At 39.3% G+C, this 15305-nt stretch overlaps 1 protein-coding gene across 4 annotated transcripts; it reads right to left on the reverse strand.

Moving 5' to 3' along the window:
* Nucleotides 1-105: 105 nt before the first annotated feature.
* On the reverse strand, nt 106-13848 carry itprid1 (ITPR interacting domain containing 1). Of its 4 annotated transcripts, XM_066683186.1 has the most exons (19): nt 13702-13733; nt 13005-13119; nt 12345-12402; nt 11650-11766; nt 11349-11397; nt 11106-11143; nt 10437-10493; nt 9104-9152; nt 8540-8617; nt 8130-8332; nt 7425-7918; nt 6854-6914; nt 6240-6349; nt 3615-5126; nt 2945-3072; nt 1793-1904; nt 673-924; nt 555-597; nt 106-428 (listed from the first exon to the last, which is right to left on the reverse strand). In XM_066683186.1, exons 3-18 carry the CDS (start codon nt 12355-12357, stop codon nt 559-561), a joined length of 3312 nt encoding a protein of 1103 aa, XP_066539283.1. In that variant the 5' UTR covers nt 12358-12402; nt 13005-13119; nt 13702-13733; the 3' UTR covers nt 106-428; nt 555-558. The 4 variants fall into 4 exon arrangements, with proteins under 4 accessions (XP_066539283.1, XP_066539284.1, XP_066539287.1 ...); XM_066683187.1 differs by lacking the exon at nt 12345-12402 and having other exon boundaries at nt 107-428; XM_066683190.1 differs by lacking the exons at nt 12345-12402; nt 13005-13119; nt 13702-13733 and adding an exon at nt 13749-13848 and having other exon boundaries at nt 107-428.
* Nucleotides 13849-15305: the final 1457 nt, after the last annotated feature.

Here is a 15305-nt window from a genome sequence, read left to right on the forward strand (position 1 = left end):
CAAAACCCAACAGGAGCTCAGTGGCAGGAAACTTGAAGAGGTGATATAATAATGGAAAGAATAATAATATGAATAGGTTAGTTACTGGGTTTGTGTTTTGTTTGCATATAACAAAGGGACAGCAGCACTAGTTTGGAACCGAGAGAGCTTTGATCTTTAATGAAACACTGAGATGTGAATGGTATTTCCTCCCCTTCAGTGAAGTGTGTGTGGAGTGGTTGTGAATATGTCTTAAAAACACTGACATTTTCTTCTATGTGTATATATATATTAAACATTATTTATTTTTCTTTAAGATTTACAGCATGTCTGTGCATTATACAAAACAAATAATAAACCAGTTCATAAAATATTTTAACAATAAAATCACACTAATTAAAAATGCTGCAGCGAGGTGTAAAGGCCACATTCCTGTTGACAATGAAGAGCTGAAAAAGACAAAAGGAAAATTAGCGCTCATGTTATCTCAAAACAAAAGTTTAATTGCTATTAAAACTTATTAAACTGCAAGAACCAGCGGTGTGGTCTCTGGTGTCTGTTTTACTGATGCTAACCTTTTCATTCCAGTGAGTCATTGCTGATGGAAACATCCTTTAACTGAAAAGAAAGGGAGATGATCAATGCTTGTCATACTCATTTAAAACACATCTGAGAAGTGAACGGGGGGCTTACACTTTTGATAAATCCTACAAAGTCTAGTTTGTCGCCCTTGCTGCTAGGGCTCCATTCCCTGTGGTGGGTGAGTGCTGGATCATTGCTATGTTTCTGAGAGAGGCTGGAATCTGTGGGGTCTATTGCAGGCAGCAGGCAGCACTGAATGGCCACACTTCTCGTGGTGGTGTGGTCTGGGTGAGGTTGGCCAGAGGGAGTGATCCTCAACTGAAAGCACAACTGAGATTGCTCATCCAGAAGTCTGTTCAGCTTCTATAAAACATACAGCAACAAGCACATTTCCATTGATTTTCATACATATTTCATATGGTTGAAAAATATATAAATATGTATATGGCAATTTTCAAATCATAAGAACTACAGCTTTTGTTATGTCGTCTTTCAACTACAGTGGAACCTCTACTAATGAACGCCTATACTAACGAACTTTCCAAGATACGAACCGGGCATTTGAATATTTTTTGCCTCCACCAACGAACCATGACTCTAGAAACAAACCCGAGCCTCCGCTGAGCCAGCGGCTGGAAATGGCCACTGGCCCTAATAGGCGAGTCTCCCAGCGCGCCCAGACTTGAGTGAGCTTTTAAGATTAGCAAATTGTAGTTTTAGCAATTTAGCATTCGTGTAAATAGCAGACATCGAAATTTGTGCTAAGTTAAGCCATATCTATGCTTCATCTCCCCACATTCACCCACCCACTCTCCGTTATTCCACCCACACCCCACCTCCCATCATACAGCCAGTGCCTGTGTTACTCCTCCAGCCAGTCGTCACGTCTTCAAGGTAGCGATGTGTAACCACTTAAAAGCTTTTTATTTCTTTTTTATTACTGTTTCCACTGTATTTCTTTTATTTTTAGTAATGCTACATGTATTTTTTTACTAATTTAAGAGTTTTGTAAACATATATCAGTGCAAAAAGGGTGACTTTCTGAGGGGGCTGGAACGCAATAATTGCTTTTCCCTTATTTTAAATGGGGAAAATTGACTCGAGAAACGAACTTTTCTATTTACGAACCGGGTCACGGAACGGATCAAATTCGTATGTAGAGGTTCCACTGTACTTTAATAATTTACTGATTATTAGTCATTAGTAGAATTGATGCAGAGAAGATGTATACCATTTTAAAGCTGTCATCATAAGCATGAACCAGATCGGTGAGCTGCTGTTCCAGCAAAACTGCTTCCTTTTTGACAGCAGTCCTCAGCCCCAAAACATCTTGCACCTCTGCCCTGTAAGGTTAAGACATGTTTATAGAATTTATTTCAATGGAAATGTGCATGATTTACAAAAATGGAAGCAAAATGGAAGCCTGGATTTTTCATGTCCCTGGTCATATAAAGCATAATCTCATCGTAACTTTGCTTGCCTAAATAATCTTCTGCATTTCATTATGATACTTTGTGTCATAAAAAGTAATATAAACCAAAAATATCATGCTTCACCCCCTTCTGTCAAATTATATTACCTATAACATGAATGCTTTTGAAAGTTACACCTGTTACACCTGTTGAGCACTAAAATATTTCATATACCACCTCCCCTCAACCCCAAATGCAGGTGTAATATATCAGTATTATACCAAGGTACATCATATTGCCAAAAGTATTGCTTGTCCGAAAAGTACCAAACCCAAACATGTCCATCAGAATGCCAGATGGAGAAACATTATTCGTCACTCCATAGAACATGTCATGTCTCCAATGCTCCAGTCCAGTGGCATCATGCATTACACCACTGCATCCAACACTTTGCATTGTGCTTGGTGATGTAAGGTTTGGATGCAGTTGCTTGGCCATGGAAACTGTTCTTGAGCTAATCCTAAGGCCACATGAAGTTTGGAGGTCTGCAGCAGCTGACTCTGTGGAAAGTTGGTGATCTCTGTGCACCATGTGCATCCGCTGACACCGCTGTGTCATTTTACACGGCCAACCACTTCCTGACTGAGTTGCCGTTGCTCCCAATATTTAGTAGTGAGGAAATTTCACTACTGGACTTCTTGCACAGATGAAATCCTATCACGGTACCACACTGGAATTCACTGAGCTCCTGAGAGTGACCCATTCTTTCACAAATGTTTGTAGAAGCAGTCTGCATGCCTAGGTGCTTGGTTTTAAACACCTGTGGCCATGGAAGTGTTTGGAACTCTTGAATTCACTTATTTGGATGGGTGAGTGAATACTTCTGGCAATATTGTATATGATAATGTAGATATTTTCCAGCCCTACTGCATATTTCAGGGTAAACTACAGCACTAGGGAACAATGCTAACCTGTGTGCATCTGACAAAGAACTGAGCACTGATGTCTGCTCTTCTTCCAGTCTCTCCTCGATCTCTGACAAAACCCTCCGGAACTTCCTCATACATCTCATCATGCCCTCCAATTCATCCAAAGAAAACTGCAGAAAGGAGATAGGACAGAGTAAGACTACATGTCAGCCACTTAAAGCTCAAGATCTTTGGTGTGTTACTAAAGGGAGCTTTTACTTGTGTGTTTTTTGAGTGAGCCTGGGTGAGCTTTGGAGCAGGGACAGCAGAAGTGGCCAGCCATCTCTGATCCAGGCCATAACGCATGCAAATAGGCCATTCAAATGCAAATCTAATACATTTATCGCAACCAACCTTCAGACCTTTTAATCAGCATTTGCCTTAGAAGAGAGTTTTCCCTTCCTATTTTTCCCTGAGAAAAAATAATATATACTATTAAAGTGATCGAAAATGCAACAGAAAAGATGCTGCTCTGCTGTAAACCAGAGAGAATTTAAACTCTGCTTGAGAGAGCTTATGGAAGTAGAAGCAGATCCTTGAACAAATTGATTTTTGTCTGTCTCAGAATATCAAGTTACCCCAAATTACATTGGAGGAAATGTGAGCGGCGCTACTCATCTCATAAATTTACCCTTGGGCTACTAATCTATCTCAAAACTATGATGTAACTCACTGGCAGGCAGGAGGCTGTGTGCAGCTGGTCCACACTGCTGGTAGGCTGTTTCTTGCTCTTATTCTGGCAGCAGCAGCGGCAGTTGTGGTCACAGGAGCAGCAGCACTGAGCACCAGCCTGAAGCACCCCCTCCCAGTGCCGGTCCTCCTCATACGACGTGCCCATATCTAGTGAGTGGAATTGGACATTTTTCAGGTCTCTGGATGATGGGGCCACCTGTTCTGATGGAGCATGGATGGTGAGGCTGCTAAGAGGGTCCGTGATGCTGTCTGTATTGGAATCTGAATGAACCCTTTTAGAGAACGACTCTCTTCCTGGTTGGCCAATGCTATGGGAAATTGGCCCTAAGGAAGGGCTGGGGCTGAGGCCTCCTCTCAGGGAACTCTGGGAAACAAAACCTAGAGAGGAGCGCATCTGCACGGAGACAGAACGTCCAGAGTACAGCCCCCCACTGTCTGAGTCAATGGGTTCTGTGAAGGACGCTACTGTGTTTGCTGTAATGTCAGAAGGAGATGACTGAACGTTAAAAGCATTAGAGTCTGACTGCAGTCCATTCATCTGAGAATCACTTTCTGGAACCACATCAGGACGTGGACTGGGTGAGTCCTTCTGTGATGTGGGTCTTTCTCCTGCGCAGTCTTCCATAATGTCCTTCTGCACAAAATCCATGTCTACCAAAGAATCTACCTGACCAGACTCATGTAATATTGCACTTTCTCTAAAACAGCCTTTAGTCACATCTTCCTGCACAATAGTCATATCTACCAAAGAGTCTACTTGAAATATCTCCTGTGATCTGGAACTTTCTTCAACACAGTCTTTAATAATTAAAGCATTCATGTCAACAAAGCTGTCTACTGGATCTTTTTCCTGTGATGTGGTACTTTCTCCAACACTCTTTTTAGCAATGGACTTCTCTGCAACTTTTGTGTCTACTAAACTCTGCACTGTATCCATTTCCTGTGATATATCACTTTCTTTTATACAGTCTTTAGTAATGTCTTTCTGCACAATGTTAACATTCACAAAACAGTCTACGTGACCACTGGTCTGTGATGTGTTACTTTCTCCAACACAGTCTTCAGTAATGTCCTTTTGGGCAACGTTCAAGTCTGCTAAACAGTCTACCTGACCAGTGTCCTGTGGTGACGTACTTTCTCTCATGGACTCTTCAGAAATGTCTTCATGTACAATGTTCTCATGCTCCAAATTACCTAGTCCAACAATATCTTGTGACGTGGTACCTTCTTCAACACAGTCTTCAGGATCATTCATGTCTACCTGAGATGTTTCTTGAGAACTTGTTTCTGGAGCATCTTGGTCACTCATTAATGGCTTATTCTGGGTTGGTTCCTTGACTGAATCAATGCCTGAGTGTAGGTTACAGGATTTGGTTTGGTCAAGCAGACACTCTGAGGTGCTCTGCAGACCTGGAGGGCAGAACTCTGTCTCCTGTTGCTCCACACACTTTTGCTGGTTGTCTGTACTGTCTCCTGACATTGCATTCAGTCCCTGCACCCATAAAAACATATATCATCAGAAAAAGGTACTGTACAGGTACATTTCTGTTACAAACAGTACAAACAGTATAAATGTACTCTCAGATGTACAACTGCATTAAGGTATTTATATAGATACATACTTGTACATTTTTATAACGTATTTAAAACAGAAAAATACAATTCAACTACCTTCAAATGTGAAGACAGAGTGAATGGAATTAATTCAGCGTGTAAAAGTCTAACTATAAAATATGAATATAGCTTGGTAAAATTGTGTTCTACAGACATGAACTTGAGGTCCTTTAAGGACTGTTTTCTAAGTGTACACATCCTCTCTAAGTAAGGAACAGACAAATGTTCAGACATACAGTGCTGTGCAAATAGTCTGTATGTATTTAAATTTTCAGTCAATACAAACATTAAACAAATGTTCTTCATTTTTTTATATATGTAAAAAGATCCTAATTTGTTCATAAGGGAGTAGAATGTAAAAGAAATTGGAACTATTAATAACAGGGCAAAACCTAATACATCCTTCCACTGTGAGAAGGTAATTCAAGGCCGATTTCAACAACCCTGACCTCAGCATCACAAAAATAAGAATTTGTAGAAGAAGAAAATGCATGCAAAGTTTAAGACGTATAAGCTACATTTGAAATACCACAAACTATTCTACTGAAAACAACTAAAGCTGTAAAGAAAAGGCAAAAAATAAATAAATAAATAAATAAACTGACACAATACATTTTTTTCTGCTTTCATCTGATTCTGGTGTCTGACTTGCATAGAAATGAACAGAAATTTTAATAACTATTTTCATCCCAGTAACTAAATGAATTGCTGTTTGTCACATAAAACAATCAATGCATCAGGAAGTACCAGTCTGAAGACAGTAATTAGACTGCATTAGCTATGGTATTTTAGAATTGATTACAACTGACTGTATTCATGTAAAATATGCAGTAAAACATGCTTTAATTAAATTTGTGTTTAATTGAAAAAAATGTAATATTAAAAACAAAAGCTTGGCATAATCATTTCTTATCTACATTCTATTCTGTTAGGTCTGTGTCAGTTTTTATCTACACCTTTTATCTCTAGTTGTGAAATTACGTGTTCTTACCTTAATGAGCACAGGTCTAGGGTCACGATGCTGTAAGAATGCAGGAATAAATGGCTCCTCCAGAAATCCACTGCTGTCTGACTGACAGCTATTGGTCCTCACACAGAACACTGTTTCCATTGCACAATAAAGAGGAATGACACTTCATTGAATATAACCTCAGAGAGATAAGTCTAAGCAAACTCATACCATAAATGCTTCTCCACAGTCACAAAGCATGCTTTGCTCCTTCTTAGCTTAAAGAAGCAATAGAAACTTTAACCAGGCCTAAACTGATGTCCATATGAAAATTCTATATTCATTTCCCAGTGGGATTTGCATGTTATCGGAGCTGTACTGCTCCCTGTTAATTTTCCCTTTAAAATATAATGATATCACACATTAACACATGCTCTTCCATAAACTATGCCTGTCCTTCTAGGAAAGACTTCCTATTTAAACAGGCAATATCAGACATACATGTGCACAAAGACTTAAAACACTGACAACCAAGCTGCATAACCACACTATTTTCTTATGTCCAGTAGAGGGAGCCATGAAACAGCCTCAACCAAGTGGAACACTTCATGATGTGAACTAATAAAAGACATAAGGACATTCTCCAGGGCACATACCTGAGTGTTCAGTGATGCCAGTGCAACTCCCTGCTAAGCTTCCCTCGTCAAAGCTCTGTATCTGAAGATGGAAAACAAAGAGCTCAGTAGAACATCTTTCACTCCTGAACTGTGTTTTATACACATTCTATGTTGATAGAAATACTGTAAGCCATTTTAAAATACAGCTTTTAACAGTATTTCAGGTTTTAGTTGTTAAGACCAAAATGTTTTTTTAAGTAAAAAAATGAATATAAAACCAATGAATTGTTACTGATTTGTACTAATCTGAACACTAAACTTAAAATGTGTGGTAATATATATTTTTATTAAAACTTCTTTCATTTTTAAAAATATGTCATTTATATATTTTTATTTGACCCCTTCCTACTAATTATTTGCCGTCTGTATATCTGTGTTTTATCTGTAGCATCATAATCAAATCATTTAATATTGTTGCACTGAATAAAGGTTTACTCCACATTAAATCCAGGATAGAAACAGGTACATTCACAACCGCACATTGAGAATTTAGCCAATTTTTATTTATTTATTTATTTTATTTTATTTTATTTTAAGTAAAGCCCATCACCTCTTCTAACTCAAACGACTCTGCAGGCTCTCCTGGATTCCTCTGTGTGGATGCAGTGTTGTGTGGCTTTATGGCTGCTCTTGGACTGTTGCTCTTGCACTGAGGCAGAGGAGTGGTAATGATGGGTCCTGCTGGTTCTGGGACAGAGATTTGCTCTTCCACCAGCGGGCTGAGACTGGCACTTTCAGGGAGGCACTGCCTGGCGCGTTTCACAGGGCTTCGTTTGTCTTGTTGAGGTTCTGAAGGTAGATCTGGGCTGGAGAATGGGCCTGTCAGTTTAGGAGAGAGTGGCTGGTGGTCCTGGGCACTGCCTGCTTGGCTAAGGGACTTTTTGGAGGCTTTTCGCAGCAGCATGCCAACCCGCTTCCTCCTCTCTTTGGTTTCTTCTGAGACTTGGGCTTCTCCTGGCTTTTCTACAACCGAAGCAGAGCCTCCAACCAAAGAATTAAAGGCTGTGGTGACCTGCTGTAGCACCTCTAGCTGTCTGAACCGATCTGAGAGAGAGAGAGAGAGAGAGAGAGAGAGAGAGAGAGATAGAGATAGAGAAATATAAAGCAGTTATCAGCCTTTCACCACACTGTAGTTGTTCAGGAAATGAATGAGCAACTTTCCCCAGCAGAAGGAAGAGAAACTGCTCTCTCAAGAATTAACTTCGCATGAAACCGGAATCATGCGGTTATCTAAAAGAATGAAGTGGTCACTCACTTCTGACATCTGGATTCTCAATGTCCATGCGGTTCTTCTGGGCCTCTAGAAAAAGCTGAATGTTAATGCCACGAGCCTTGGACTGGTGGTTGATAAAGCGAGCTGGAATCCTCACTGTAATATCTGGCTCCTCTGCACCAAAACCCAGGTCCAGCAGAAGCTCTTCCGGATCATCCTGCCAGAGGTTCAGCACATCCATGACACTAGAAAAGAAAAGCCATGACGAGAATCACTTTTAAAACTAGTTTTGAAATTAGAATATTTAAAGGACCACCATCTAAAAATTATCTTTGTATAAGGGGTCCTGGATGCCATAGGCCCTTGTGATATTTCTCCTTGTACTATTCATAAAGCCATGGCATTTGCTTAGACCATCTCTAAAAAGTGAATAATAAATCACAAACACGTACCTCAGTGCCCCAGAATGGGTTGAGAAGGCTGATGTCAAGCTGTTCCACCTGGCCAGAGGAGGTCTTGCTATAGAGGACCTGAAGTGTGAGGAGACCATGATGCCACATTAGAGAATCCAGCCACAGAAGTGTAACTGCACAGCTACTAGCACAATTAATCTTGGCCATAAATAAATTTTCCAATCCCACCCTCTTTAATACATGTCTCCTATCTTCCTACAAAACTCATGCAAAACAACTCAGTGGCCAAGGAGGAGGCAGGTCAACTGAGTGTGTATATTTGCATGGAAAATATGAGTCACAGGTGTCTAAATACCTGTCCTATCCAATACAAGCGTCACACAATACATTTGACATTATTGCTTTAGACTGATATAAAATAACTACAAACATCATTTCAAATTGACAACAGCAAGACATATGTAAACTCTGAGTTGAATAAATATGGCTAATGAGAAAACACCAGGAGGAGTTTTCCATTGTTATTTCGATTGTAATGATTACATTCCTAAAACAACTTGAACTAGAAGAGTCTTACAATGGAAACAGATGAGAACACCTTACCTCAGTAATCCCTGTGCTGTCCTGACTGTAGGTTTCCCATATAAAGATGCTGTTTTGAAAATGGGCAGAAAGATGAAGAGGTCATTTTACACCAAAACATTGTCTGCAGCAATAAAGCATGCTCCGAAACCCAGACTCTCAGTTTGCTGTCACCAACTATAGAGCAGTACAGTAGCTATATTAGGAAAGTGTTCTTGTTTTTTTTCCTTTTGGCTGTTCTCTCACACAGAGCCATCAAAGTTTTTGTCTTCATCTGTCTTTGGCATAATGTCAGGGACAAAGTAAGTCAGAGTGTCATCTCAAAAGACAATCCCTAATGCAGGCCTTTCTTATTATGTCCGCTTTCCCTTTGCCAAAGCATTAGATGTGTTTGATTCTGAAGGGTGCTGGCAGTCCATTCCATTCCAGAGTTTCATTCCTTACTAAGACTCATGATCTTCTTGGCTGCCATTTTATAATCGTGGCTCCAGATCCACAAGTGAGGCAATGCCTCATAGTGAACAAAATAGCCCATCTTCTCGGTAAGGTCCAGAAAGCTTCAGATTGGACATTTCATCTTGATAGAGAGTTTGAAAAACACTCAGGAGACATCTAGACATCTAGAGTGGAGTTAACAAGTAGATAGCTCAAGGAAGATCCATGCAGATTAGAGACTGACAGCACCAATCAAGACACCAACAAGAAAAAAAAAGAAAATTGAAGTACTCAATCAGACATTGACAGAATTCCTAGAGACCATCCACAGAAACTCCTCTTTCCTAGTTCTCTACGTCCATTGTAAAGGAACCCCATGCCACCCTTCTCCGGTCTCTCCATAAAATCTTCTTCTTCCTTACCTTTTTCAGTCCCTTCCTTTACGTCATGTTGTGACTTGAAACAAGTGTTGCGTCTCTTCACTCAACACTCAGCCAGCGACTGACAACAGGGGACTGGTGTTCCTCACACTTTGGCGGTGTTTGGACATGAACAGAGTGTTCTCCTCAGCTGGGTTAAACATCCAGGCAAAGAAAAGCTTAATGCTGTGTCCATGAACCTTTCCTCCAGCCACAGCCTCTCCTCTCTCCATCTCCCAGAAACAGCTGACTTACATGTGAACACAGTGCACACATCCCAGTCCTGTGCCAGTATATTTCTCTCCAACATAAATAAACCTGGGTTTGGAAAGATGTCCACTCTGTGCGTTCACCCCTGGGAGCTAGAATAATAGACCACTGTGCATATTCCAGATAAATCACTGATGTGTTTAAAAACAAGAGTCCTTTTTCAGCTTACTTTTTGCTTTATTTAAATTTGTACTAGTCTCTTGAACCACACAAATAGAAAATAGTTTTACCTTCTATGCCCAGCGCTAAGTCATCTTCAGCACTGGCGGTCCTCTTCAGAGGCTGAACTATAAACAAAGTGGCATTGTTTATTCTACAGCATATACAAAACCAATTGTAATGTCAACTCAGATTCAGGCGATTTAGATCCTCGAATCAACCATTTAAGTTCAGTACAATCTAGTACTACTGTCCAGACAAAAGATTTAAACTGATTTGACTTACCTCTTTAGTATGCTTTTTTTCCTCATGTGTAAACTGACACCAGAAGCCCTATAAACTACTTAATTCCATTACATACTACAGAATAACAAAGACTAAACCTGGATGTTTGGTGCTGATAAAGCCAATCAGATCAGATTACAGTGTAAAGTTTCCAGAGCAAGGTTGTTGTAGGACTACTTTGCATGTTGTTTGACTGGATAAGGTATGCAGAGCCACTGCCCCATTAAGGTTTCTGGGATGGGTGGTAGAAACCCTTCACAACAGAAAATATCCTCAAGTGTTTATAAGTGTATTTTCTGACAAAGATATTTATCTTACCTTATCTTATCTTATATAACAATAGGGAGTGAACTTCTACTTCAAACTGTGTATACGGTAGCTTAATATTGCTGATGTAAAGTATATTTCAGTCTGTCTAATTAAAATATTTAAAAAAATGTATTTATTATTCTTACCTGGAGCATCCTGAACAACCTCTGGTGTATCATCTTCCCTGTAAAGTAATACAAAAGTATAAAATTATTTAAAACATTAATTTGTCTATTTACCTTTAAATCTAATCAGGAAACTAAATAGCAGAATGAAAATTAAGACATACACGCTGCCCTCATAAATCATGCTTCTTGTCAGTCTTCAGTGTAATAGTGTATTTGCGAAGAAATTAAGAACTCTGCTATGTAGGTTGAATCAGTACTCACTCAGTGATAGAAATGAGCCACCTCTGAATACTGTCTTGATGACTTTTTTCTGTTGAGTATAAAAAAAAGGATGAATATTAAAACATTCTATTTCCGTTCTCTGTGTCTCTGTTAACTTTTCACGTGGATTAGAGATTCTTAACAAACCCCCAAAAATCCTGGGTCTGTTTCATTTCATTTTGTCCCACTTTCAGACAGCTGGCCAATCTCTGTGTGACAGGTAAATTCCACATGGCTAGCTCTTATATTCATAGAATCAAGGAGTGCATTACTGTATCAAGCCAACCCTGATCAGCCATACCTCTTCCACTGGGGCTCATGAGTAGCTGAGAAGCTCCTATTTCATTTGCCCCAGTCCATCTGCATTTAGAGGCCAGTAGTCTTGCCCTTTTTTCAGCCATATGATCAACAGCCATCCCTACAGTAAAGAGAGTAAATAAAAAACAAAAACACATTATCAACCTCAGCAACACCCCAGACTCAGCAACAGTTCGCTATTAGCAAACACCTCGCAACCCACTGTTCTTTGCCTGAGTAAACACAGAGCAAATGAGAGATGCAAATTTGTCAGTGTCACTGCTAAGCAGAAGTCACTGGATAGCCTTTGTTTTTCTGCTCAGAATGGTCTTGCCCCCAGTGCTTATCAGGGTCAAGCAACCAGGGTAAAATGAACATACTTGAGTAAGAAATAACTTACGAAAGCTTAACAATTCTTGTGCAATTTAACATACCATTACGAATATTTACTGTTAAACGTTTTAACGGGTTAATTACCTCACTTTATTATGCCTACAGTAGCATTATATTATAAAAGCTTACATTATAATACTTGGCTGAGGAAATATGACAATGCAACAGTAAACTACAGTCAACATGCAAATAATTAGTTTTCTTTGCGGAATTTTTCATTAACAAACATTATAAATGAAAAATATACAATTTATATGACAATCAACCATAACAGTATACATTATGATCACCTCCTTTTTTATTTACCCTTAATGTCCATTCACTCAGGTCCACTGGCAACACACAGGAACACTTCACAGTATTTCTACAATTACAGTCTATGGTCCATCAGTTGCTCTGAATACTTTGTTTGCCCTCTAACTCTGTTCTTCAATGACCAGGACCACCACAGAACGGGTATAATTTGGGTGGCGGATCATTCTCAGCGCTGCAGTGACACTGACGGAGTGGTAGGTGGTAGAGTGCTAATGTGTGTGTGTGTGTAGGTAGGTGGTAGAGTGTTAGTGTGTGTGTGTATATATATACATATATATATATATCAATCAATCAATCAATCAATCCTGCTCAAAACAAAAGTCTGCAGGGGTGTTTAAGATCGAATTAAAAGTGGTAAACAGGTCAAAGCGTGAAATATCATAGTAATACACAGCAATTTATCCTTTAAATCATATATTGGGTTTATCCATAAAATAGACAATATCCATCTATTAGGTGATTTACACGTCTTAACATACAACATTAACCGTTAACAAGCTTAAAGTACCATTATACAAGAATAGTTACAGTGTGAGCCAACAAAATAAACGCTGTTAACAATAATTCCAAAGATAGACTTCATCTACACCGCTCAGTCTTCAGTTTGACTGAGAGAAATTGAATTAGTCAGAGGTGCCAATGTAAACTCACCTTATCTTTAGTTTACAGTACTGCACTCGCATTAAACACTTAATATTTCCAGAAAGAGAGACTCTTCGTCCACACAAACCCATGCCTATATTTACAGTTGCCTTCTTACTTCCTGCTTTGGGAAAAAAGTCAAAGTCACGGTATGTCATTTGGCTTTACGCCACTTGAAATAATCTATGCAAATAAGTTGACACAAATGTTACTGGTATTCCAGGGAACGCATTCGAAAGGAAGCGCAGATAAAATAATTTTCACAGGAACTATTTTAAAAGTAATGCTTTATTTAAAAAAGCGAACATTTCACTGGCTGTTCCACAAAGCAGAATTTCGCGGTTATTATACAGATACGCCCAACGTAGAGGACTATCCAACAAGAAGGTTGTTCTCTCTCTTAAATTTGACTTGTTTTTCTGGGTAGCTGAGAAATCGTGCTTTGCTGAATAACATGCCATGAAAGGTATAAAATAATAGACAAATTACAGACAAAAACACAGAGAATGTTCGGTTTCTGGTAATTAATTTCTCTTAGGACTTATAATACTTGGACTTAAGATCCTGTTCCTGTGTGCTAGAATCAGCTTTAGTGGATGTTTGTGTTTTTACAGCAACCCTGAAATGGATAAGCGGAAAAGATTATGAAAATGATGATGTTTGAGTTTTTGTGTGTGGCCCAAAGAAATGTGACAAACTAACATACATAACTGAGTCGACAACAGAAGGTAGCCAGTAGTTAGCATATTTCACCATTATATCGTAGTTTAAATCGGCGTTATATTGGAGTTTCGGGTAGGGTGAAAGGTTAACGATGATGAGAATCGACCAATGGGGACTGTTGTTGTGCCGCAGTGCACCAGCAGGTGTCAATAAAAGACCGCTGGGAAATTCACTGGACCTGGAGCTTCCGTTTTTATAACCCATACAGATGACTATAAAACAGACCCCTTTTTTCCGTGTTTCTTCAGAAGTGTCAAACGGTGGGCTGTACTCTTATGTACTGCGTAAAAAGCTGTGACTTATTGTTTCGCTAAAAATACTTCCGCGGCGGTTTTCATCTAATCCTTTGAATAATTTATTCTGATTGTTTGATACAACAAACATTCTAAGACTGTACAGAATCAGAACACATTATATGAACTCACGCTAAATCTCACTTTAAATATTAACTGGAGTCCATTGGAAAATCCACACTCTCGGCTGGTGAGGCCAGAAGCCTAATGTGTGAATGAATACATACGGTATTTTACTACGGAGTCTATATTTTATTCCAACTCAGAGTACCACCTTTCTCTAAAACATATGTGAAGAAAACAAAAGCCAGAGAATAATTAAACAGCATTGGATAGAATTTGTTTATAATGGTACACGTTCTTGACGCGACATGAATATTTGAACAGCCAGCAACTGCTAATTTAATCATTCAACATCTGTTACGATTACTTCAGCTTCCACACCAAGCTTTGTCTAAAGGCATTAAGCTTGGTGTGCGTGAAGGGAGGAAAACTAGCACATGCCTGCTAACCTTAGTTTGAAACATAGTTCTATTCTTTTTTATACAATTTGCTTGTTATTGCTAATTTCTAATTGGTTGGGTGATTCATATGACTTCAAATGGTTCCCCTGCCTTGATGAAAATATAAACCTGAAGTGTCCTTTTGTTGAATTGGCATTTAATTTCTGTATCTATTCCCACCCCCAAGCACACTCTGTACTTTCTCAGTTCAGTTTATTCATCATGTTTATATATCCATTACATATCAAGAGTACCATTTTGGAATTATCATGTGTGACTATGTGCGAATTTGTGGTCCATTTGTGGCCAATTGTCAAGGATCTATGCAACAAGGAGTTCGTGGTGGTTTTGAACGTGGCATAGTGTTCTCACTAGTTTTGGACAAGGCCTTATACAGCCTGTCTGTGGGTGGGATGCACAGACCCTGGCGAGGCTGCCGGGTGGTCACGGGGTCCAGACCATGACTAATACAGACCCCAACCAGGCTGACCAGATGGGGCCATCAGATTGGCTGTGAAGAGGAGCAGGCCAACATTTCTGTAGATGCAATAACAAACGCAGAGCAATGGCAATGTCACTGTTACATAATTTCTTTGCTCAAGTCACAGCCTTCAATGTGGATAATGTACATAGGTATTACAGACGCTCACTCATAATGGCTCTCACCATGCACAAGTTTTATTGTCCTGATATTTCGAGAAAAAAAAAATAATGGCGCTCTCATATTTTGTAAAGGATAACATTTGAATATCATTATACATATTTTTGTCAGCATCCATTACTTTCCTACT

Source organism: Hoplias malabaricus, chromosome 10, assembly GCF_029633855.1.
Source record: "Hoplias malabaricus isolate fHopMal1 chromosome 10, fHopMal1.hap1, whole genome shotgun sequence".
NCBI lineage: Eukaryota > Metazoa > Chordata > Actinopteri > Characiformes > Erythrinidae > Hoplias > Hoplias malabaricus.

Excerpts from the sequence above, each read along its gene's own strand:
- itprid1 (XM_066683186.1), bottom strand. Across the intron at positions 8,618-9,103 it reads ACAGCACAGGGATTACTGAG|GTCCTCTATAGCAAGACCTC; the intron begins GTAAGGTGTTCT and ends CTCACACTTCAG. Across the intron at positions 1,905-2,944 it reads TCTTTGTCAGATGCACACAG|GGCAGAGGTGCAAGATGTTT; the intron begins GTTAGCATTGTT and ends TTAACCTTACAG.